At 40.0% G+C, this 24,753-nt stretch overlaps 1 protein-coding gene across 1 annotated transcript; it reads left to right on the forward strand.

Moving 5' to 3' along the window:
• Window positions 1-8,876: 8,876 nt before the first annotated feature.
• Window positions 8,877-9,579, forward strand: LOC124762179. The gene is made up of 2 exons (XM_047249122.1): window positions 8,877-8,902; window positions 9,294-9,579. The coding sequence occupies exons 1-2, from the start codon at window positions 8,877-8,879 to the stop codon at window positions 9,577-9,579; spliced, it is 312 nt and encodes a 103-aa protein (XP_047105078.1).
• The last annotated feature ends 15,174 nt before the right edge of the window (window positions 9,580-24,753 follow it).

A 24,753-nucleotide genomic window follows, 5' to 3' on the forward strand; every position in this document is an offset into this window, starting at 1 on the left:
CCACTGTGATACGATTTCAGCTTCTGTTCTTTAGTCATCGCTCAGTTAGGTTCGACATCGCATCGCGTTAAGGGTTGTGTAAATTCATTGTGAGTTGTAAGTGGACAGTGGATTGCATAGATGTTTGTGCATTTTGAATGTAAAAGCGCAGTGCATACAGTGGCAAAATGACAGATATACATAAGTTTTTTGTACCTCATAAGCGAATGAAAACTACAAATGAAAGTGGAGGTGTCGAAGAAGATACTGTCTATGATGAGGTATCACAGGAAAGGGTGAGTCAAATGCAACCATCACTATTAAAAATTCCAGTAGTTATGCTGATGGAGAAAATAAAGATGAAGCCAGTACCTCTGCTGGCTTCAAATGCATTGATGAAAAGGGTTGTAGTATCCTGGTCAGTATTCCCGATGTCTGAAATTACATTGAAAAAAAAAGGATATTAACAATTGCCTAAAGTATAGGATTTTATTGAATCCATGGCAACCTGAAAAATGTTATAATTTTAAGAATGACATAGACAGCACAAAAAGAACATTTTGATAAGACTGGCTGTCATTATATCCATGGCTGGTCTTTTCTAAAGCAGTTAAAGGTGCCCTCTGCAAGTTTTGTGTGCTTTTCTACCCATGCATAACGCATGATAGTCATCATGGTGCATTCATAAGCTGCCCATTCACAAATTTCAAAAAGTTCCATGAATGTGCAAAAATGCATATGAATTCCGAGTGGCATAAAGATGCAATAGAAAAGTCAAATAATTTCATTAGTGTTGTGACAAACAAAACTAAAAGCGTGGAAGAACTTGCCAAAGAGAATCTTGCGAAATTAGTACAAACTAATTGTGCAAAGTTAAAATCAATTGTTTCTTGTGTATTGTTTTGTGCATTGCATGACTTACCTTTAAGAGGAAAAACAAATTCAAATGCTGTATTTGATGATTTGTTACAATTTAGAGTACCGTCAGGTGACAAAACACTAAAAATGCTACTTATGTTTCTCATAGATTTAATTGATGTATGTGCCGAAGTACTAAGAAATTATTTGATTAATACCATCAATAACAGCGAATCATTTTCAGTTTTGGCAGACAAAACAATGGATATTGCAGGCACAGAAGAACTTTCTCTTTCTACACGTTGTTTTGACCATGCAACTAATGTTGTCAGAGAAGACTTCCTTAGATTTACACCATTAGCAAGGTTAGCTGTAAAACATATCTCCAACACAATAATATCTACTTTATCTGCTTGGGGTTTAAATACAGATAAAATGGTAGGACAAGGCTATGATGGGTGCAGTACGATGGCCGGTAAAATTGGTGGAGTACAGGAGATAATGCTGAAAATACTCCAAGGCTCGCTTCTATTGTTGTATTAGCCATAGACTTAATTTAGTGGTGAATGGTTTGAACACCTTACCAGAGGCTAGAAATACCATTGTTACTATCAAAGAAGGAATTTATTTTTTCTGAGGGAGCACGCAAAGGAAAGTCCTAGTTGGGAACCTTCAAAAACTGTATGAGACAAGCTGGTCTGAGAAGCATAAGTCTATAAGGAAATTTAATGATAAGTTTTTAGAAATTGTTGAAGCATTAGCAATTTTACATAAAGAAGGAGATCGTGAAACTAGGCAGAAAGCCTGCCAACTTTTCTGCATACTTACTTCTCCAACATTTATTGTTACATTAAAAGTCATAGCAAAATATTCAACCAAACTAGAACCTGTCACCAATATTCTACAATCAGTAAACATTAACTTGTTAGAAGTTCCAGAACACATTCAAGGAATTGTAAAAGTGTTATTGGATGACAGAGAAAACGTGGAAGCCAAATTTGAAATGATAATGAAAAGTGCTGAAAGCAACTAAAGTGCACTTGGAATAGATGTCACTGGCATTTGACAACTTTGAGTGTTGCACGACAATTGCATCGTTCAAATCATCCATCAGTTTCTGTCACTGAATACTACAGAAAATCTCTCTTTATTCCATATTTGGATTCCCTAGTCCAGTCCTTGCAAGAACAGTTTTCAGAAGATAACAAGGCATCTTTTGAGATTTTCTGCTTGCACCCAAAGGTAATGAAATCCTAAAGCGACCTAGACATGAAAAGGATAATTGAAAATATCAATAGATTTTATGGCGATCTTTTAGGTAACTTCACTGAAGAAGCATGGACATGGATCAGTATGTGGAAACGTGATAAAGTAACTGAAGGAGATTTTGCTGAATTAAGCCTGACTGATCTACTGGGCAAAGCCAAATTCTTGCCCGCCATAGCTTCAGCCTTGAAGATAGCCCTTAGCTTACTGGCAACCACCTGCTCTGCAGAAAGATCGTTCAGGTACTTAATTACCACAGTAACTTTTTTCTGATTGTAATTACCGTATTAGAAAGACTTTGAAACAATTTCTTAAGTCAGATGACACATTTCTTCTAATTATTTTTAAATCTTGTTTGAAATATTATCACAATAGAGTAATTGAAGAAGGTTACACGGTATGAATTAGTATAGGCCTACGTCATGTTTGTTTGCAGCACTCTCAGGAGTGTGAAAACGTGGCTAAGAACTACCATGGCAGATAATCGACTCAGTTGTTTGTGTATGGTGACAGTTCATCGTGATAAGATAAAATCAGAGGAGGAGTCCTTTATCGAAAAAGTGGTAGGTTAGTTATGAGAAGGACCCGAGACGGATTCAATTTCTGTTTAAGTAATGCAGGTACGTGAGTAGTCAAGTTTTGCACATTATTAGTAACAGAACCAATTTCCACAATCATATGCCTTCTTTTGTTCTTAATATTAAATTTACAACAGTATTTCAAACTACATTAATATGTTTGTAACAATAAAACAGCCACATCATCCTTACAACCAAAATTCACAAAATTTTTTAAGATATGAATCTGTTATGGGTTGTGGAAATTATTGTGTACGTTTAGTTTTTACTTTACAAAATAAAAAGTAAAGCCCTGTTTTTTTTCACTTTTCAGGGGACTAACAGAAAAAAATGTAAATAGCAAGAAAATGTATTAAGGCAGGCAAAAATGAACGATTTATTCTTACTTATAAAGAGAAAATAATTTATTTTTATCTATTTAACAATCTGAAATTGTTATTATTTATTTTAAGCACCTATTAACATCTCTCAGCAGTGGTGCACTTACTGACATGGTGTTGTGCCTCAAAATGTGCATTTACAAGAGCAATTGAAAATATTCCCACAACATTAACTCTTAAAATGAGACACCTTAACAGCAAATGTGTGAGAAACAGCAATTCACCAAAACTGATGTGGCTGACACTAGGGCATCTGCTTGTAAGAATACAGTATAGCACACGAATCTAAACATTGCAGAGCTGCCAAATTTTATTCGGAAATGCGTTTCCAGTTTTATTTGTCTCCTCTCTATGATCACGTGGAGTCGCCACACTGGGACCAAGTTTGAAACATTTGCCAGTTGCCATTTACTTCAGTATTGCAAGCGAGGGTATGCCATTAACCATCCAGGCATTTGATCGATATGGCATATTGTAGAGAGATGGTAACTAATAAGTGACTGATGATTAATGAGACAGTGATGGCTTGTTTGTGATAGTTTGATAATGACTTAGAAATGAGTGGTCTCAATCCCTTAGGAGTCACAAGGGCCACCTGTGTTTCTAGGCTTCGGACCTGTAATATATCCCGGATGTGCCAGTTTCCAAACATACAGGAAAGATAAAAACTGATTTTCAGCGTCTTGAAGGCCTGGTCAGACACAACGCCGCAGTCTGCCTGTGTGGGTCAGGCACGGCGGATGACTGGGGCAAGGAACACCGCACAGGCAAAAGCGGTTGCTGCTGCATCAGCTGTCACACCGTGGAAACGGACAGAACCTCATCACATAGCAGCCTGCATGTGTAGCGTGCTATCAAAGATCTGCCTCACGCTGTTGCTGTCAAATGTGCCAGCAAATGCAAACAGCCACTCCGGGCTGCTGCGAATCTGTCTGTGTTGAAACTCGACGTAAGCCAGTGCGGCGAGCTGGCCAGAGTCGTGCTCTGTGTGACTGACACCTATATACAATAATGATGCGGTCTGGCCGTTGCTGTTGCTGTTCAAGGTCACAGGTCAGACCGCCAGGCCATGCTCTTTCTGACCAGGTCTTTAAGGTCAGTTGCACTCACAGCGGATATTTTCCGCCAGGTCAATTGACCGTCACCATTGTCAGAAGTCCAGTGTTTACACACATGGCAGTAAAATCACCGTCACCACCGCACTAGTCAGCAGATTAAAGCCAATGTACTTTCATCATCAAACCCATTCATTTAATTTTAGTGTGTTACGTAAATTATTCATTGTTTTTAAACATACAGTTTTGTTTGAAATGAACAGACAGTAAAATCTGCCAGCCAGAGTAGCCGTGCAGTTCTAGGTGCTACAGTCTGGAACTGAGTGACCGCTACGGTCGCAGGCTCGAATCCTGCCTTGGGCATGGATGTGGGTGATGTCCTTAGGTTAGTTAGGTTTAATTAGTTCTACGTTCTAGGTGACTGATGACCACAGAAGTTAAGTCGCATAGTGCTCAGAGCCATTTGAACCAGTAAAATCTAAGTATTGTTATTGTGTCGACTAATGAAAAGGAGAAGGAAAAACCGAATAATTTGGGATCATCATCCAATTAATTTAAGAAGAGGGGAGGATGGAGCTTTCTAAGCATTGTTTGAAGGGAAGGATGACAAGATATCCTTCAGTTACTTCCGAATGTCAATTTTTAATAGCACGAAAACAAGTGGTTCAGAGATAAAAAGCTTAGGACAGGATCAAACGAAAATGGCGGAAAAATGTACAGTCTGCTAATGTAAAAACAGGTTTTACTATAGTTATAATGTTAGTTTTTTATGGTCATAACTCTGTCATGGTACTAAAAGTGCATCAGTATTTCTAAATTGCATATAAGAGGAAAACATCTGGCTTACCATAAAATGACAAATGCTCTTCAGAGAACAATAGTAATTCAGTAAGCATATTAGAATGTGTAGCCCTATTCCAAAATAGAGTTGTATCACATGAAAGAATCGTTCTTAGTTAGTACACCATGCAGCTGCAGAACACTATTGTTAAGTGCATAAAAGAAGCTTTCACAGTAATGTAAGTGAGTTTGACCAAGTTTAAACAGTTGAGTGTAGTGAACCATTTTTTTCCAGACTGTTAATTTAAATCCAACTGCATTCACTGCATGAGCAGTGTTTTTAACTGCTTAAACAATTATTAGTGGTAAGAAAACAATTTATTGGAAGAATACGGGTCAGAAACACATCTGCAGCATTTTCAGTGTCATGGTCCACTCTTAGTCAGTAGTGGACTCTTACCCTATCCCCTAAGCTGAGATTTTGTCTCAACTGGGTGTTAGCAAGATTTATGCAAAAACTGATCTTTGTGACACATACCTGGAAATTCCTTTGGGGGCAGCCTCCAGGACATTTTGGTTATCAATATCCCGTTCAGTCTCTTTCAATACAATCAGTTTCCCTTCAGCATCATCAGTGCATTAGTAATTTTCCAGCAGTATCTGGAACAACTGTTGCTATATGTTACCCAGGCTGCCGACTACTTGGATAGTATCCTGGTTACTGGTGCCTTTGTGTAAGACTTCTTACACAATCTGAACCTTTTCTTTGCAGTGTCTGGTCATGTGGGTCTCCATTGTAACAAGGACAAGCGTGACCTGTTAGTGCAATGAGTGGAATATCTTGGCCACATCCTAAGTGCTTCCAGCATCTACCCTGTCATGCAGTCCATTGAGGTGATCCAGCAGCTCCCTGTGCTTTGCCACAAGACTCAACTCGAATCTGTCTTAGGTCATTTCATTCTCCAACCGACTGCAGTTGCAGAGCCTCTTCTTCACTTCCTCTGGTCCTCTGGTCCCCTGAGTGTGGCAGGGTGTTCTGCTTATTAAAACAGGTGCTCCTCAAGCCTACCTGCCTTATGACATATTATAGCTGTGTACACTCACTGCTGATACCTCCAATTATGGTGTGAGAGCTGTTCTTTTCCAAGTGATCAATGAGGTGGTGCAGCCGATTGCCTTTGTCTCTGAAACTAGTCTCTGAAACTATTTTGCCCAGTGTAATTATGGTCAAATCAAAAAATAAGCACTGGCCATTATTTTTGGGTTCTGAAAGTCCAATGATTATGTCTATGGGCGCCCATGTACCCTCAGTATGTACCAGAAGCCCCTGTTGCCCTTCCTCTGGGTTTCAGCACCACACAGCCCACCGCCTCCAACACTGTGCCCTGTCCCTCTCTGTCTATTCCTATGAGACAATTTTGTGCTCCACCCTCCAACATACCAACGCTGACCTCCTTTCCCGGCTTTCACTAGGAGAGGGCCCAGTGTTCAATACTGATCCAGAAGTCTGCTGCCACCTTGACCGCTGTTGCTGCCGACATTGCACAGCTACTCCTGGATGTCAACCTTGTCTGACTCCACACTGCAGACAATACAGTCTTCCACATCTCTTCCAGCACATCTGGCAAAGCTGGCCACCCAACCCTAAAGCTGTGGCACACCCAGATCTTCAGGTGTTCTGGGATCAACGACAGGGCCTCTCTTCCCGGGACAGCATTGTCCTGCTCCAGGGTGACAATAACTGCACTTGGATGGTTATTTGGCGGCTCTCTGCAACTGCATCATCCGGTTGCTTCACAAAGGACACTGGTGGACTGTTCATACCTAGTGACTGGCTCACCATCATGTCTATGAGGCATGGATTCTACTATTAGAGATTTGGTCACTGCTTGCTCCACGTGCCAGAGTTGGTGAGGGCCCCACCTCAGCATTACTTAACATGGCCTTCCACTGCCATTCCTTGGTCCCACATTCATCTGGACTTTGAATACCCCATCCTTGACTCTATGTGGCTTAGCATTATGCATGCTGGGTCCTGTTTTCTGTTTGTGGTCTGCATGTCTTCCAATTTCTCTTCCCACACCATTTGGGCAATTACCCAGATTTTTGCACTAGAGGGCCTCCATGCATCTATTGTCACTGATAACGGGCTTCAACTAACTTCCTCTGAATTTTCTGCCTTCTGTGCTGCTCACAGCATTGCATTAATTCCCACCGTGCCTTTCCACCTTGCCTCTAATGGCACTGCTGAGCATTTTCTGCAGACTTTTAAATTTCAAATGTCTAAACTACACGAGTACCACTCCTCTCATGAGAATCTTCATCTTTTTCTCATACTGAGGCACTCTGATGGAGGGCTCCTCTCTCGCTGAGTTTCCCCATGGTTGCCCTCTCCACTCTTCTCTGTCCATTCTCCACCTGACAGACCATTCCCCCTCTCCTCTTCTTCCCACCAACATTGTTTGTCTCCCAGGGACCTGATGTGGGATATGAATTTTTTCTGTGGCTAGCCCCAGTGGCTGACAACCACTGTTTCCCATCTTCTGAGGCAAGCTATGCTTCTCATCACACTCCTCGAGTGCTCCCAACTCTTACAGCACATCAACCAATACTGCCCCTGCCATGGTTTTTGGCCTCCAACAGACTCTGCCATTCAGTTCTGTGTTTCAGATACAACAGACTCTGAGTAGCTTGCTGCTCACCCAGCAGATGTGTTGCTTCCACCTTCCAGTGTGCCCAGCCAGACAATGCCTCCACTCACCATCACAACGGATGTCAACACACCAGCAACCCCTACCTCACCATGTGGCAATGCTTCTGGCAGCGACGATGCCGTTGTTTCTCACTCCAGTCTCTGCCCCTCTTGGTCTTTCTTGAGAATTGGGGAAGATATGGTGTGTTTCTGAGGTCTCCTACAAGCTGCCAATCCACAACGTTACACAGTTATGCAGCTCCTTGTTCCAGTTCTGCAGGCACATTGGTCAAAGTCAGCTGAACTTCGCCTGTCCTGCAGGACGCAAGCTAGTTCTGAGGGCACACACGAGAGCAGTAGACACGACCATGTATATGGATCTTTGGGTGCATCTGCAGTGCATTTTCCTCAGCCAGTTTGAGCACACATTGCCAGACCAATAGCTATCTAGTAGTCATCCACCACATGGGTGTAACTGCCTTCACCCAGCAAGCAACAGACAGTTCACTCTATGGCAGCAGAAGCAGAAGTTTCCCAGCACTATGTCACTGCCCAGACTGCTAAAAGGGTGCAGGACTTATGTTTGTGAACATAAACTAACTGTAAAATTGTCCTAAGCCGGGAAACTCTACAAAGACAATAATGTCAGCTTGGTAGGTCTTGGTGTTAGTTTCTGGAGATGCAAAAGGAATTATGCTGATATGTTACCTTTACTGAGGTGAAACAATTACAGGATAATGTTACACTAACTTCCTGGACCAACTACAGCAAAAGATATACAAATGAAGGCCAGGTTTGTCAGGAAAGAAAGTCATCATTCAACAAGACAGTATGCGCATACACACAAGTGTCAATGCCATGACAAAAATACATCAATTTAGATATGAATTGTTGCCAGCCTCACCTTATTTGGCTCCATCAAACATCCATCTCTTCCTCAAGCTCAGTATTTTCTATGATGGATAGAGATTGCCTTCAAACAAAGAACGGACAGCCAAAGTTGACAATGTTTTGCAGGCACAAAGGAGTCTCAATTTTGAATTGAGCTCAAGCTATTGGAACATCACTGGGCCACATGTATTAGTACAAAGGTAGCCTACACTGAAACATAAAAAAGTTACACTTGTGTGATTCATATCTTTCTATTCCACTCTAAGAACTTTTTGAACTACCTCATACATTACTGGTTTGCCACTACAGGTCACACAAGATGAAACAGTGTTACTTGCTGACAACAGTAATATAATAATTACAAATAGGACACCAGAAATGTTATGAGAAAGCTCACATGGCACTTATGTCAGTCCCCAACTGGTAACTCTTAATATAAAGGATACTAATCACAAGAACCTCTATATAAGTAGAAAACCTAATAGAAAAGCCTTAAAGTACAAAATGAGACCATAGAGGGAGTAGCTGTGCATAAATTTCTCAGTATCTATGTTGATCGACGATCAAAACAACATTTCATGTCATTATCCATGTTATATATGTACAGATTTTTCGAATTTGCTACCCAAGAGGAAGCAACTTGTAGCTGACCGTGAGAGGAGCAGAAGACTTTGAGGTTGATAGAATGAGATTTTCACACTACAGCAGAGTGTGCGCTGATATGAAACGTGCGCTGATATGAAACTTCCTAGCACATTAAAACTGTGCTCCGGACTGAGACTCGAACTCAGGACTTTTGCCATTTGTGGGCAAGTGCCCTACCATCACTGATAGGAAGCAGATTATGCACAGACCAAATCAACACCTCAAGGATCATTACTGATCAATCCTTGGAATACTGGTCTCCATTGTATCTGGATTTTGCTGACTTTGAAAAAGCCTTTGATAGGGTGCAGCATGAAGCCATCTGGAAAACAATGCAGAGTTACAGAGTACCTCCAAAGATCATCAGTATCATGAAGATGATGTACAGAGAATATAATTGCCAGGTGAAACATGATGGAAATCACTCAGAACCATTCATTTTAAATTTGGAGTAAGGCACTGCTGTTTTTCTGACATTAGATGGTGTCATGAAGAAGGTAACCCAAGAGAAAAGAAGAATTATACAGTGGACTCTATATGATTGCCATGAGGACCTGGACTTTACAAACAACATCTGTCTCCTGACCCATGTTTTCAAGGACTTGAGTGAGAAGCAGAAGCTCAGAGAGCTGTACTAAAAAAAAAACACAGCTAAGACTAAAGAGCTTAGTATGAACAGTAAGAACAAGAATGCACTACCTGTGAAGCAAGAGGAGATTGAACAGGTGGAGAGCTTTTGTTATCTATGAATTATTGTTTCCAAAAATGGTGGGGCAACTGAAGACGTCGAAAGTAGGATCCAAACTGCATCAGGATCCATTGCAAGTACTATGACAGTTAACAGTGTTTATCATTATAGTTTTCTTTGTTTGTCTGATGATATTTCATGTGTAAATGTATTAGGGATAAACTGTGTTGTAGTCTGATAGAAGAAATTATGCTCTTGTCGAAATTTGTTTGTGTGCTGTGGTAAACACCCATTCTCAATATAAGATGGAGTTGGTAGACCTAGTTAATGTTCATTCAGTTGAGGATGTAGTGGTGGCAGAGGTATCTAAACCATAAACTCAAGATCTCTCACCAAAATTCTGGAGTAGTTGAGAATTTGAGCTGCAAAACAAACACAGATGACCACTCTTGTTACAGCATTAGCCACAAAGCAAAAAGAAATGACTACTAGACAGGAGGATATGCCCACTAGGCAAGATCTTGCCACCAGTGAGGACTCAACGACTTAGCAGAGAAACTGGAAGCCAGATTGAAGAGACTAGAAAGTGACATAACTGAATTGGGAAAAGCTCAAGAGCTGATCCCTGGATCTATGGAGAAGCTACCAACAGTAGTGAATGAGATCCATGATAGGTACGTACCCTTAGGTTACACTGTAGACAATCTTTGACACCAAGTGATTAATTTGCCATTAGAGTAAGAAAAAATGGTACAAGAGCTGTTTACTGTGCACAGGCAGCAAGACACAGCACACATAGATGCTTGGGCAAATTCTGAGGGAGACCAGATCATAAAATCTGTGAACATGTGAATCAAGACTTCTGTTAGTAATCTGTTGACCCTGCCAGCAGTGGGCTAAAGAAGGAATTACTCGAGATCAAGGAACAAATAGAATCTGATTCTTTTGAGTGGAGAAATAAGATAGTTGAAACAGTGAAAGCCCTGAACAAAGGGTTTAATAGATGTCCAGGGGGCAGTGCAGAAATGCTAATATGAATTGCATGAAAACATAATGACATATATCTTGAGCCCTAGAGCAGACTATAACAATTTAAATGTGTATCAGCCTGTTCAAAATATTTCACTGTCTGCACATGGTATGCTGCCGGTGACAACGCTATACACAGTAATAATGATGGAAATGAAAATCCTTAAGCATAGAAACTTTTAAATATATTAATCAAATAAGATGGTATATCCTGTGGTACTCATTTGTGGCTTTACATATGTATTACCATGGCCATGGACCAAGGTGCAAAAGATAAATCACATAACTGAATATATGCATGATGACAGGGAACTATGGGCAACTGAAATAAATGATTCATGCAAAACCTACACCAAATTATCAAAAGATGTGGGATAGTAATGTGAACATATGGGAGCAGTATCACATACACATGGTTTAAAAGGACAATGCATTGGTAGATTTATAATTTGTACTCATGTGATTTTTTTTATTTTTTATTTTACACATCTTTTCTGTAAGACCAAATTGAGGAGCATATATCCAAAGTCATGGAATGTGTCAGTACATGAAATTACAACATAAAAGTACTAACAGATAAAATAAAATTTTTATGAACCCGAAAATGTCAAGTTATAAGTTTATGTACAAGCAATCAACAATATAACAGAGGAATCAGCCTAATGTTTCAAGGAATTCCTAGACAGAACAGAGGGTGACTGACGAGGAAACTCTTTAGTTTCACAAAATTGTTAAGGCTTTCGTGGCCACTTGTTGACAAACTGCCTATTAGCTTCTGTCTCGGGTTCTTCGGCCGACGTTCATCTAATGATTTTTCTGACGTTTTGCCAGCACGAGTGGCTGGCATTGTCAAAGCTTCACCCTCCATTGCCGGTGGTGAACTGGAGCCGAGCTCGCGGCCGCAGACTATATGTACCTGGCGCACCAACGTCCGAGGGCTTCTCCGCGCTCACATCCGGGTTTCCTTGTTGCGCAGGTTTCTCTGTATGTCCACCGGCAGAGAAGACGCCTTGATTAATCGATTTGTATTCTGAGTGATACGCTGTGTCGGATCTGCGCTACCGCCTAGGCTGTATGGATTACCCAAGATCCATAAGAACAACGTTCCACTGAGACCGATCGTTAGCGCTCCTGGCTCACCAACGTATAAACTGGCAAAACACTTGGCCTCTCTGCTCCAGCCACACGTGGGGAAGACCGACACATACATTAAGGACTCAGGACATTTCATTGAGAAGCTGAAGAAACTGAAACTTGCACCAAACGACATCCTGGTCAGCTTTGATGTTGTTTCGTTATTTACGAAAGTGCCACTCAGTGACGCTCTGGAACACATCGGTTCCATGTTCCCGCAAGACATCAAAAAGCTCTTCCATGCATGTCTCACCACGAGCTATTTCACGTGGAATGGCGATTTCTACGAATAGCTGGAAGGCGTTGCCATGGGTAGTCCTCTCAGTCCAGTGGTGGCCAACTTCTTCATGGAACAATTCGAAGCACAGGCACTGGACTCGGCGACTTGCAAACCTAAGGTGTGGTACAGGTACGTCGATGATACTTTCATGGTGTGGAGCCATGGTGAAGAACAGCTCGGTGACTTCCTAAGACACTTGAACAACCTCCATGCCAACATAACATTTACCATGGAAGTAGAAAAGGACAAGAAACTGCCATTTCTAGATGTGCTGGTCACAAGGGAAGGCGAAAACCTGGAACACAGCGTGTATCGAAAACCGACACATATGGACCGATACCTGCACAAACTGTCAAACCACAACCCGAGCCAGAAAAGAGGCATGATTAGTACGCTCGTAACGACAGCAGGATGAATATGTGAGCCGCAACACCTCAATCGAGAAATGCAACACCTGGAAACGGTTCTGAGGAGCAATGGGTACGCCACAAATTACATTAGAAGTGTAACAGAGCCAAACACTCAGCGAAGTAAGGAACCAGAAAAAGAAATGTCGGGTACAGCCTTTCTGCCATACATTCCCAGAGTGACGGACAGAATCGGCCATATATTGCGCAAACATGGCGTAAAGACGATTTTCAAACCAACAAGGAAGATCAAAGAGTGTCTTAGATCGGCAAAGGAGAAAAGAGACCCACTTGCAATGTCGGGAATATTCCATATACCATGCACATGCGGAAAAGTTTATGTTGGAATGACTGGACGATCAATTAACACCAGGATCAAAGAGCATAAGCGACATTGCAGGTTGGGGCAGGTGGAGAAATCGGCCATGGCAGAGCACGCACTGAATGACACCGACCACGTAATAAAATTCGCCGACACGGAAGTGCTGGCTATAGAGAAGCACTATCACACGCACTTGTTCAGAGAAGCTTTAGAAATACAAAAACACGCAAACAGTTTTAACAAGAAAGAGGAAAGCCTTAAGGTAAACGGATCCTGGCTTCCCGTACTGCAGCAAACAACCGTCGCAGGTAGCAAGGGGAGAACCGCACCGGAAGTGACCGCGGAGAAGCCCTCGGACGTTGGCGCGCCAGGTACATGTAGTCTGCGGCCGCGAGCTCGGCTCCAGTTCACCACCGGCAATGGAGGGTGAAGCTTTGACAATGCCAGCCACTCGTGCTGGTGAAACGTCAGAAAAATCATTAGATGAACGTCGGCCGAAGAGTTAACCCGAAATATAATACCACACATCATAAGCAAATGAAAATAAGCAAAGTAGACTACTTTCCATGCCGAACTATCACTTACCCCAGATATGGTTCAAATAGTGAAAATGGCAGCATTAAGTCTTTGAGCAAGATCCTGAATGTGGGCCTTCCATGATAGTCCTGAATGTCCGCCTTCATAGCTGAGTGGTCCACTTGACGGATTGGCGCCCTATGGGCCCGGGTTTCAATTCCCAGCTGGTTTGGGGATTTTCTCTGCTCAGGGACTGGGTGTTGTGCTGTCTTCGTCATCATTTCATCCCCATCTGGCCTGCAGGTCACCCCATGTGGCATCAAATGTAATAAGACCTGCACCACGGTGGCCAGACCTGCCCTGCAAATAACCTTCCGGCCAATGACGCCAAATGCTCATTTCCATTTCCATCTATGTGAGTATCTAGAAATTTGAACTGTTCAGTTTCTTTAATCATATGCCCATTCTGTGAAATTGAAACATTGGGTTTTGTTGAATTGTGTATTAGAAAGTGTAAAAACTGTGCCTTACTGTGATTTAGCATTAATTTGGTTTTTACAAGCCTTGAGCTTATGTCATGAAATGCACTATTCGAAACAGAGCCAATGTAGCACACAATATCCTCTACTACCAAGCTACTGTCATCGGCAAACAGAAATATTTTAGAGTTACTCGTATCAAGTACCTGACAGAGGAAAGAGAATATAGCATTTCAATTGTTAAACCACCTCTTAAAATGAAGTGTACATTTGACACCACATTATGTGAAATAAAATGATCAATTATCTTTACATACACAACCTTCTCAATAACTTTAGCAAACACTGATGGCATAGAAATAGGTCAAAATTGTTTACATTATTCCTTTCTTCCTTTTTATAAAGTGGCTTTACTCTGAGTACTTTGATCATTCAGTAAACTGTCCATTCTTAAAGGAAAAATTACAAATATGGCTAAGTACAGGCTAACATGTGCAGCACAATACCTTAATATTCTGATAGGCAATCCATTATATCCATGAGAATTCTTAGTCTACAGTGATTGCATTATTGATTCAATCTCCCCCTTGTCAGTATCACAGAGAAGTATTTCAGACATGAATATTGGAAAAGTATTTTTCAAGAGAGTTATATCATTCCTGTGGAAACTAAGTTTTCATTTAAATCACAAGCAATGCTCAGGAAATGACTGACAAATAATAATAATAATAATAATAATAATAATAATAATAATAATAAGGATATCACATAGATCAAAATGGGAATTATATCAAAATGTTAGAAGTAGTCACAGTCATGGTACAGTAGCACATAACAAACACTAATGTAAAGTGTCTAAAAACGTTATTAGGAAGGCAAAGAGTATGTGCTACACAAACAGAACAGCTAGTTCACAGGATAAAATTAAAACCATATGGTCAGCTGTGAAGGAAGTGACTGATCACAAGCACAATGATATAAAGGCGTTTTGTAGTAAAAATATATCTGTTAACTGGTAACTCATACATATTTACAGTATTTAACAGTCTTTTCTGAGCATCGCTTGTCATTTAAATAAAAACTTAGTTTTCCTAGGGAATTATGTAACACCCTTGGAAAATACTTTTCGAATATTGATTACTGAAATACTTCACTGTGATACCAACATGGGGGAGATTCAATCTATAGTTAAATCTCTGCTAGTTCCCTGTTTAGGATGTGCTAATGGAAAGCAAATTCAAAAGAGCGTGAGAAATTAGTTACAGAACCCATAATATAGTTACTAGGTCACAATTGTTCACAACTGGTTTGAAGAACATTCTGGATAAGTTGGGTGAATGATTTGGCCACACTAATTGTCCAACATGAGTCACATCAGAATTTATGGAACGTGACTGAGATGTTAGTTTGTGCACAAGATCATGCTTTGGCAACACTTCACTTCTTCATTTATGGATGACTATAGAGGCAGTAATTTCTCAGTATTTCTACAGTGCACTTCCAGTGACTTGTTAAGTCCATACATGTTGAGTTGGTGCACTATGCCAGGCAAAATATTAGGAGGTATGCCATGACTTTTGACACCTGTGTATGAGGATATTGAAAATGCATATCTGGCCAAATTGTGGCCCAGTGGTGTGCAGGTAATACTACAGAAGAAGGTTTTTACTCAGAGCTTTTCTATTTTCAAAATGGGAGCTTGCACCGGTGTTTCGAAAAACAACTTAGTAATGCATACTACAGGAGTGAATCCATTTCTCATACAGATGTTTCAACAATCTTAAAAGCAACACTGCCTGTTGAAAATGGAGAGAAACATATCACTGTGTTGGAATCTAGTTGGAATGAATTTATGTCTGTATTGGGGTCTATGAATGTAACTGAAGGAGACATTAAGTCGCAATCAGGACACAGAGGTTATTACTCACAGAGTCCTAGTACAGGCAATGGTTGTAGTAGAGGACAACTGCATGAACCATATGCTGGTTTCCTTTAGCAGAATACCCACCTGGTCAGTTATCAGAAACACAGCAAAGGAGATTACAGATCAAACTGAAAGCACTGAAAAAGGAGATACAGTTATGGCTATGGGACTAATAATAATATGTATTGGAGTAACAAACAACTGAAAACACCATCAAATTATGACTGGGGATCACAATCACCAGTGATTACCAAAATCATTGAAGACAGCAGTCATACAACAGAACAACACCTGGAAACAACCACATTGAGCCCCAGAGAGTTAGACATGAAGTAAGATAGGGGGTGTGACAGAGCCGCAAAATTCTTTCAATGTATTAAATGTACTACCAATATGATGGAGCAAGTAAATCAAAGCACACAGGAATAACCATTGTTACCACAATCTGTGATTTGGGCTAGTATTGAGGATGTTTCAGTAACTATTGTTCTAGACACAGGAGAATTTGGCAGTGTGATTTCAAGCAGTTCTTTCAATAAAGTATTCACAAAAACCAAGTTTCACAAGTATAACAGAAAGCAGAAGAGCCAGAAAGCCTCACTGGCAAGCAAAGACACAAATAGTTAAACCTCTTGAATCAGTATGGGGAGGTATTTGAAGAAAAACCTGGAATAATACAAAGGAAATACATGTCACCTTGATGAATTTCCACACAAAGCCTTGTACAACTGTTTTTATCTTACCCCATGGTCTCAGTGTAATGCAGTAGATAAAGAAACTAAGAGGATTTTTCAAGAACTTAGCAGTTCATAAAGACGTATTGTCACTATAAACAGACACTAGGGATTGACTATATAAAATTGTTTGATGAGATAGAGAACCACTTGCCTCATTTGTCAACATACTACACTACAGAAGAGCTAATGTTTGGCAGGAAGGCAAAGAATGAATGAATGTGTGGACCAGATTCCACAGGTTCCGAGCAACTCAGATTAGTGAGAAGAAGAGGTTCGGAAACCTTTGACCAGTTTGAAAGACAAAGCACTCAGAAGAAAGCACAATTATGACAAAACAGTGATAAAAATAGTAAGGTATCAACTGAACAAGAAAGTATCATTAAGAAACCATCCACCTCTTGAATAAAAGTAACAAAAAGTGGCAGCTTTTGCATACGGGACCTTTCATATTTCTAAGGATCCCAAATCCTGGTGGATATTTATTTGGGTACCCAAGCAATCATCATATTAAAGGACTTTGTCCTCAACAAGATTTATGGAAATATTATTCTTGGTGGAATCAGTGACCATAATATTAGGAACACAGAGTCAATAGGAATTTTTATGTATTGTTGTCCATAACAGATGAGTATTATCCTGTGAAATGCGTCGGAGCTCATGGATAATTCTTGAATTTTAATTGGTCATGTTATCAGAATACTCAATGTCATTTTTCTTTATAAAAAGGTCTGCATACAAATGAAGCATATTATCACAAAATTGTGTAAGAGAAAGTTTTATATCTACGTAGATTGAATGATTTCCATCTGCCAGTCTTAAGATCACCATTTCCTACATCTACGTCTTCATACATGGTTAGTCTGCAATTCAGGTTTCATCAAACCACCTTCAAGCTATTTCTCTAGTGTTCCATCCTCAAACAACACAGACATAACATGAACACTTGCGTCTTTCTGTAGGAGCTCTGATTTCTCTTATTTTATCGTGATGATCATTTCTCCCTATGTAGGTGGGCAGCAACAAAATATGTTCACACTCTGAGAAGAAGGTTAGTGATTGAAATTTTATGAGAAGATCCTGCCACAATTGAAAAGGCCTTTGATTTAATGATTGCCACTCTAATTCACATATAATTTCACATGGCATACTCTCCCCTATTTTGTGATAATACAAAATGTGCTGCCCTTCTTTGAACTTTTTACATGTCCTCTGTCAGACCTATATGATGCAGAACCCACACCACACACCAGTATTCCAGAGAAGTAGGACAAGTGTAGTATAAGAAGTTTCTGTAGTAGACCTGTTGCATATTCTAAATGTTCTGCCAATAAATCAAAGTCTTTTGGCCCCGCAGGGTAGCCACGCGGTCTGAGGCACCTTGCCACAATTTGCGCGGCTACCCCCATTGGAATTTCGAGTCCTCCCTCGGGCATGGGTGTGTGTTGTCCTTAGCGTAAATTAGTTTAAGTTATATTAAGTAGTGTGTAAGCCTAGGGACCAATGACCTCAGCAGTGTGGTCTCACCAGCGCTTACCACATATTGACTGGGACAAATAAAAGAAGTCTTTTGTTTGCTTTCCCCACAGCATTATCTGTGTGATCATTCCAATATAAGTTACTGGTAATAGTAACCCTAAGTATTTAGTTGAATTGACAGCCTTTAGATTTGTGTGATTTATCATGTAACCAAATTTTATCAGATTCCTTTTAGTACTCATATGGGTGACTTCACAATTTTCACTGTTTAGAGTCAGGTGCCTCTTCTAGCACCATGCAGATATCTTGTCTAAATCATTTTGCAGTAGGTTTTGATCATCTGATGACTTTACAAGGCATTAAATAATAACATAATCTGCAAACAATGTAAGAGGCCTTTTCAGATCATCTCCTAAATCTTTTATGTAGATCAGAAATACTAGAGGGCTTATAACATTTCCTCGGGGAAAGACAGACATTACTTCTAGTTTACTTGATGACTGTCTATCAATTACCGTGAAATTGACCTTTCTGACGGGAAAGCATGAATCCAATTACATAACTGATACGATACTCAATAGGCACCAAATTTGATTAGAAGTTGTGTGTGAGAAATGGTGTCAAAAGCCTTATGAAAATCTTAAAATACAATGCAGATTAATGAATGCATCAAGCGACTCTAATATGGAGTACATTTGAATGATGATAATTATTGGTTTAGAAGGTGGTCTAGCTTGTGTTTAAAGCTGCACCAAGCTTGGTACAGGTGGGATTTGTCATAGGGGTTGGTGTGATGTGGTCTGCAGTCTTAAGTTTGTTCTTTCTTCAGAGCCACATACTGAGTTTCTAAATATTGGTCTTGGTGTGTTACTTAACATATTTTCCATTGACTAAGATTTAGCTATTTGCTCCACACATCAGCTCGTTGAACAGAATTCCTCAGGATTCATGGTGGTACTGTTACATTATTTTTTATGGAACTGTTATGAGAGAGGTTTATCTAAATATGTGGAACAACAAACATCAAGAGAAAATGATGTTGATTTTTCAATGCTAAAATGAGCATGTGAGTACAGGTTATGAAGAAGGGTATACAGTAATTGTGCATGAACTGATTCAAATGACAGCTGATAGCTCGTAAATACATCTTGACAATTGACCCAAAATGACTGTATTGTTGCCACTGAAGCAAAGCTAGTGTGTACAGGCTTATTACAAATGATTGAAGCGATTTCACAGCTCTACAATAACTTTATTATTTGAGATATTTTGACAATGCTTTGCACACACATACAAAAACTCAAAAAGTTTTTTTAGGCATTCACAAATGTTCAATATGTGCCCCTTTAGTGATACAGCAGACATCAAGCCGATGATCAAGTTCCTCCTACACTCGGTGCAGCATGTCCTCATCAATGAGTTTGAAAGCATCGTTGATGCGAGCTCGCAGTTCCGGCACTTTTCTTGGTAGAGGAGGTTTAAACACTGAATCTTTCACATAATTCCACAGAAAGAAATCCCATGGGGTTAAGTCGGGAGAGCGTGGAGGCCATGACATGAATTGCTGATCATGATCTCCACCAGGACCGATCCATCGGTTTTCCAATCTCCTCTTTAAGAAATGCCGAACATCATGATGGAAGTGCGGTGGAGCACCATCCTGTTGAAAGATGAAGTCGGCGCTGTCAGTCTCCAGTTGTGGCATGAGCCAATTTTCCAGCATGTCCAGATACATGTGTCCTGTAACGTTTTTTTCACAGAAGAAAAAGGGGCCGTAAACTCTAAACCATAAGATTGCACAAAACACGTGCACATTGTGTCTGTTCACTTCACCATTAAGAACAAATGTTGATTCATCACTGAAAACAAGTTTCACACTGAACGCATCCTCTTCCATGAGCTGTTGCAACCGCGCCGAAAATTCAAAGTGTTTGACTTTGTCATCGGGTGTCAGGGCTTGTAGCAATTGTGAATGGTAAGGCTTCTGCTTTAGCCTTTTCCAAACGGTCGGCTGTGCTACGTTTAGCTCCCTGCTTGTTTTATTCGTCGACTTCCGCGGGCTACGCATGAAACTTGCCCGCACGCGTTCAACCATTTCTTCGCTCACTGCAGGCCAACCCGTTGATTTCCCCTTACAGAGGCACCCAGAAGCTTTAAACTGCACATACCATCGCCGAATGGAGTTAGCAGTTGGTGGATCTTTGTTGAACTTCGTCCTGAAGTGTTGTTGCACTGTTATGACTGACTGATGTGAGTGCATTTCAAGCACGACATACGCTTTCTCGGCTCCTGTCGCCATTTTGACTCACTGCGCTCTTGAGCGCTCTGGCGGCAGAAACTTGAAGTGCGGCTTCAGCCGAACAAAACTTTATGAGTTTTTCTACGTATCTGTAGCGTGTCGTGACCATATGTCAATGAATGGAGCTACAGTGAATTTATGAAATCGCTTTAATCATTTGTAATAGCCCTGTATAAGAACAATGTTTTGTTTGAAGGATTTGTGAAATGTACCATGGACATTCTTTGACTGTGCTATATGGCCATTAACCAGTTGGCCAGTGAGACTCAAGTTTCAAGTGATGGTGTAATGACAACCCAAGGAAAATTTACTGTTACATAATAGTAAATTATGTAATTACACCTCTCCCAATGAATTCAGCACAGCTGATAGCTTAAAATTAAACAGATATTACTCTGCCCAAAATATCATTTATGAATTAATGGAGTCCCATACTGCTATTCATATCAATTAAGTTTCATATATATTTGACGATGTTGTATATTCACATGCCATTGGTACTGGCACGGCGTATTTAGGGTCTGACGTCAAGAAGGGCAACTACACACAAGCACATTTACAGAAGACATTAAGCCTAGCTTATGGGATGGCCCTAAGAGCTACAAAGCCATTAGCTACCTACTAAAATTGATATATATTAGGTGATTATACCAACCACTAATAAGTGTTTTCCACATGAACAAATATGGGTACAGCTTCAGAATCATGGAAACTGGAAGTTGCAGTATGCGATATATGTAATACATAACAAAAATGCAAGTAAACTTGCAATAAATATCTCATGACTTATATAACACATAATTGCTGTGTTCATGGATGGTATAAACTATCAGACACTGATTTATTGAAATATAATTAATGCAAATGATACATATTTCTAGCATTTATTACTGTATTAATGAAAAAGGAACAAAATAAAAAATAAATCGTCACTGCTGTCAGCTTCCAAAGAACAGTACGTGGACTCAGCGGCAATGAGTGAAAATGTGTACTGGACTGGGATTCGAACCTGGGCCTCCTGCATACTAGACAGTTGCATTAATCACTGTGCCACCTGAGATACAGGGTTATTGCAACAGCATGCTTCACAGCTAATTCACATTCCCAATGAGCATCACCTATCTCCAGTCCCCATCCTTTGACTCCTTGTTTGCTACTCTGATAGTCCCACAGGAGATTGAACATATTTGTGCATTAGCGCTGAAGAAGATGGATCCATTGCCCAGCTAGGTATATCAATTATATGAATATGTGGTGTCCGTTCTTTTGGACATGTCTGAAAGAAAAGACACCATGCATTCATGTAATAAATCATAAAATGTGAATTCCAATCGTGTCATTAAACATGTGCACCTAAAACTGTTGTTGTTGGCATCATATATAAAAATGGTATTGTCTGCAACAGACAAGTCCCAAGCCACAAAATATACAAATATATGTCCAAACAATCATCAAAAGCTCTATGTACAGATTAAAAATGGCAGAATAACCTATACCACATATCATCCACTCAGACTCATACAGGTTTCTACAGATAATTACAGTACAACATTTTTTCAACAATGACACTGCACACAAACTGGTTAGCCCTAATATTCCATGAGGACTGAAGAAGGAAGAATTTGTCTCATTAAGAAACATGTCAGCTTCTCTATGAAACAAACACTCTCACAGGAACTGATGCGCACTCAACTCTACAACCTAGCCACATAGACGCGAACACAATCATTTCATACAGCACCCACTGTAACTTTTAATCCCTCAAATGACCTGAAGAATCAAGAAAGAAAACCTTACATGAAGAAAGACATCCCTGATATACAGGATTAATACTATCCAACTAACACACTTCAAAAAATTCAAATGGACACTGGCAAAACAACACAATGCAGCCTTATCACACAACTCACACTTTTTACACATTACAGATTTAAATTCCAATCCCTCAAATAACATGAAGAATCAAGAAAGATAATCTCTGAGCATGAAGAAAGAAGAAGAAAATTCACAAACAATGACTAGTACAACACAAACATGTTTCCAGCTACACACAAGTACACCAACAAAGGACACGAAATGGAAGATATGGGGTGGTGACTGAAGCATATAAAGCTATTAGTTACATGTAAATATTATGTACATATATGATGAAGGCACCTACCACTAATGAGTGTTTTCCACATGAACAAACGTGAGTACAAGTTCAGAGACATGGAAACTGGGAGTTGCAATGTGCAATAAATATAAACATGAATTTAATAATTTAGTGGAAAAGATACATATTTCTTGTGAATATTACTGAATTAATGGAAAAGAAAACAGAATAACTGATACATCTGAAAATGTGATTATTAATTATGCCAGTAGACAAGAGCACCAAAAAATCATCATTGTGCACAATACATACTGGAAAGATGTCCTCTGAAACAGAGCTAACTACTGTTTAGCACTGAGAGACTCATTTGCTAGAGAACATACAACTGAATATCTCCTGAATTTGCTAGAGTACATACAACTCAATATCTCCAGAATTGTAAAGAATTCTATGTACTATATAAAAATGGTTGTATAGTCAACACCATGTGTCCTCCACACAAAGTTAAAGAATGTTTCCACTCTTTCACACAACAATGGTCCCCTCAGGACCATACAACTCTTAACCGATAATTACAAGACAATACTTTTTCGATAACGACACTGCATGTGTTTTACTCCTTGTACCTGAAATTACTTGAAGAGTGAGGAAAGAAGATTTTGCCTCATGATGAAACATGAATGTTCACAGTAACTCACTCTCTGTCCTACCTTACTATTCATAATAAAACTTGTTTCTGTTTACAATATACTGCTCTTGTTATTACCCTATGCTTTTCTGACCAGATATACTTTTTCTCTTTCCATTTCACTTCATTAACACCCACTATATCTCAACTGAGCATTAGCATTTCCCTTTTTACATTTTCTAGCTTCCCTACCATTTTAAAACATCTGACATTCCATGCCACATCTTTTAGAATATTATCCTTTTGTTGGTTATTCAGTCTTTTTCTCCAGTCACCTTCCTCTTGGCAATCCCCACCCAGAGATCTGAATGAGGGAGTAGTTGGGAATCTTTTGCCACTGGCGAGATCATCAAGACATTTTTTCAATTACAAGCCACACATCCAGTTGACACACATTGTGTGTCTTCAATGCAGTGGTTTCCATTCCCTTCTGCATCGTCATGTTGTTGACCATTGCTGATTCTTTCACCTCTTTGGGACAGTTTCTCACCCTATGGGTAAGAGAGCGCCCTGAACTTCTGTCCACACCTTTGCCACTTTTGAGAAGGCCATTGGTAGTAAAGGGTGACTCTCATGCCAGAAATCTTCAGTCACCATTGCTGATAATTTTTGTTCAAAATTTAAGCAGTAGCATGGTTTGAACTTGTGAGTGAAGACTTTTGATTACCAATCAAATCAAAGGTGGTGCCCCTAAACCAGCTCTTACCCATGAAGAATTGGCAGCTAAAGAAGTCATCTGAATTGACCTGACTCAGTTGCAACAGCTGCTGCTGCTGCCTTGGTTCAGCAGATTTTTGAATGGGTGTGATCTGTTGCAAAACTCAGTGGACTGCGAGCTGTCACATTCAAAGTTTTGTGTAATATTTTGAAAACTGTTCCATGACTTATTTTTACTTTTTCTGCTACTGCCTTGATTAAGAAAACCTGGTCCCTATACACCAAGGTTTGAATTCTCTAGTGGTTCCCAGTTGTTCACAAAGAGATGAGCTGTCACTCTTATTTTCATTCAGACTTCTTCACAGTACTGGAAGCACTTGTGCCAACTAATCACTGTGTTTTATGCATTCTACTGTACACTTCCACTGGCCCAGGATGGACTGTTACTGTGTTGTTCTCCTTCAAATGTAGAAATAAATTACTGCATGCTACTTCCCTTTTAAATTTGATGCATTGTTTTGCTTTGGCCACTCTACTTTTGTGCAGTGGTACTATTGTACAGGCATTTCAATGTGTACCAGAACAACAGACAAGTACTCACAAACAAACAGAACATTAGTTACATAAGTTTGATTTTGTGAGCTAGCAAGTAAAATACTTTTTTCCTTTGCAGAACCTGAAACCCCTACATGGCACATCTCCGGGTGGCAAATTGGGGAATGCTCCCAGAAATGGATGGTTGGAGGGAATACCTCCAATGGACCAACAGGAAAATCAGCGTCTGGCCTAAAATGAATCACTTGTTAAGAATCACCTTGAGAACTGGAAGACAACAGAACACCTCTGTAATTTGTTTTCCCTGCTTTTCCCTCCATTTTATATGCTAAATATGTGTTCC

The sequence above is a fragment of the Schistocerca piceifrons genome, chromosome 1 (assembly GCF_021461385.2).
Source record: "Schistocerca piceifrons isolate TAMUIC-IGC-003096 chromosome 1, iqSchPice1.1, whole genome shotgun sequence".
In the NCBI taxonomy this organism is placed as follows: Eukaryota; Metazoa; Arthropoda; class Insecta; order Orthoptera; family Acrididae; genus Schistocerca; species Schistocerca piceifrons.

Bases quoted from the DNA above. Each gene is read 5' to 3' on its own strand.
- LOC124762179 (XM_047249122.1), top strand. From the start codon at position 8,877: ATGGCACTTATGTCAGTCCCCAACTG. The intron at 8,903-9,293 runs GTAACTCTTAAT...TTTGTGGGCAAG, and splicing joins CTTATGTCAGTCCCCAACTG to TGCCCTACCATCACTGATAG.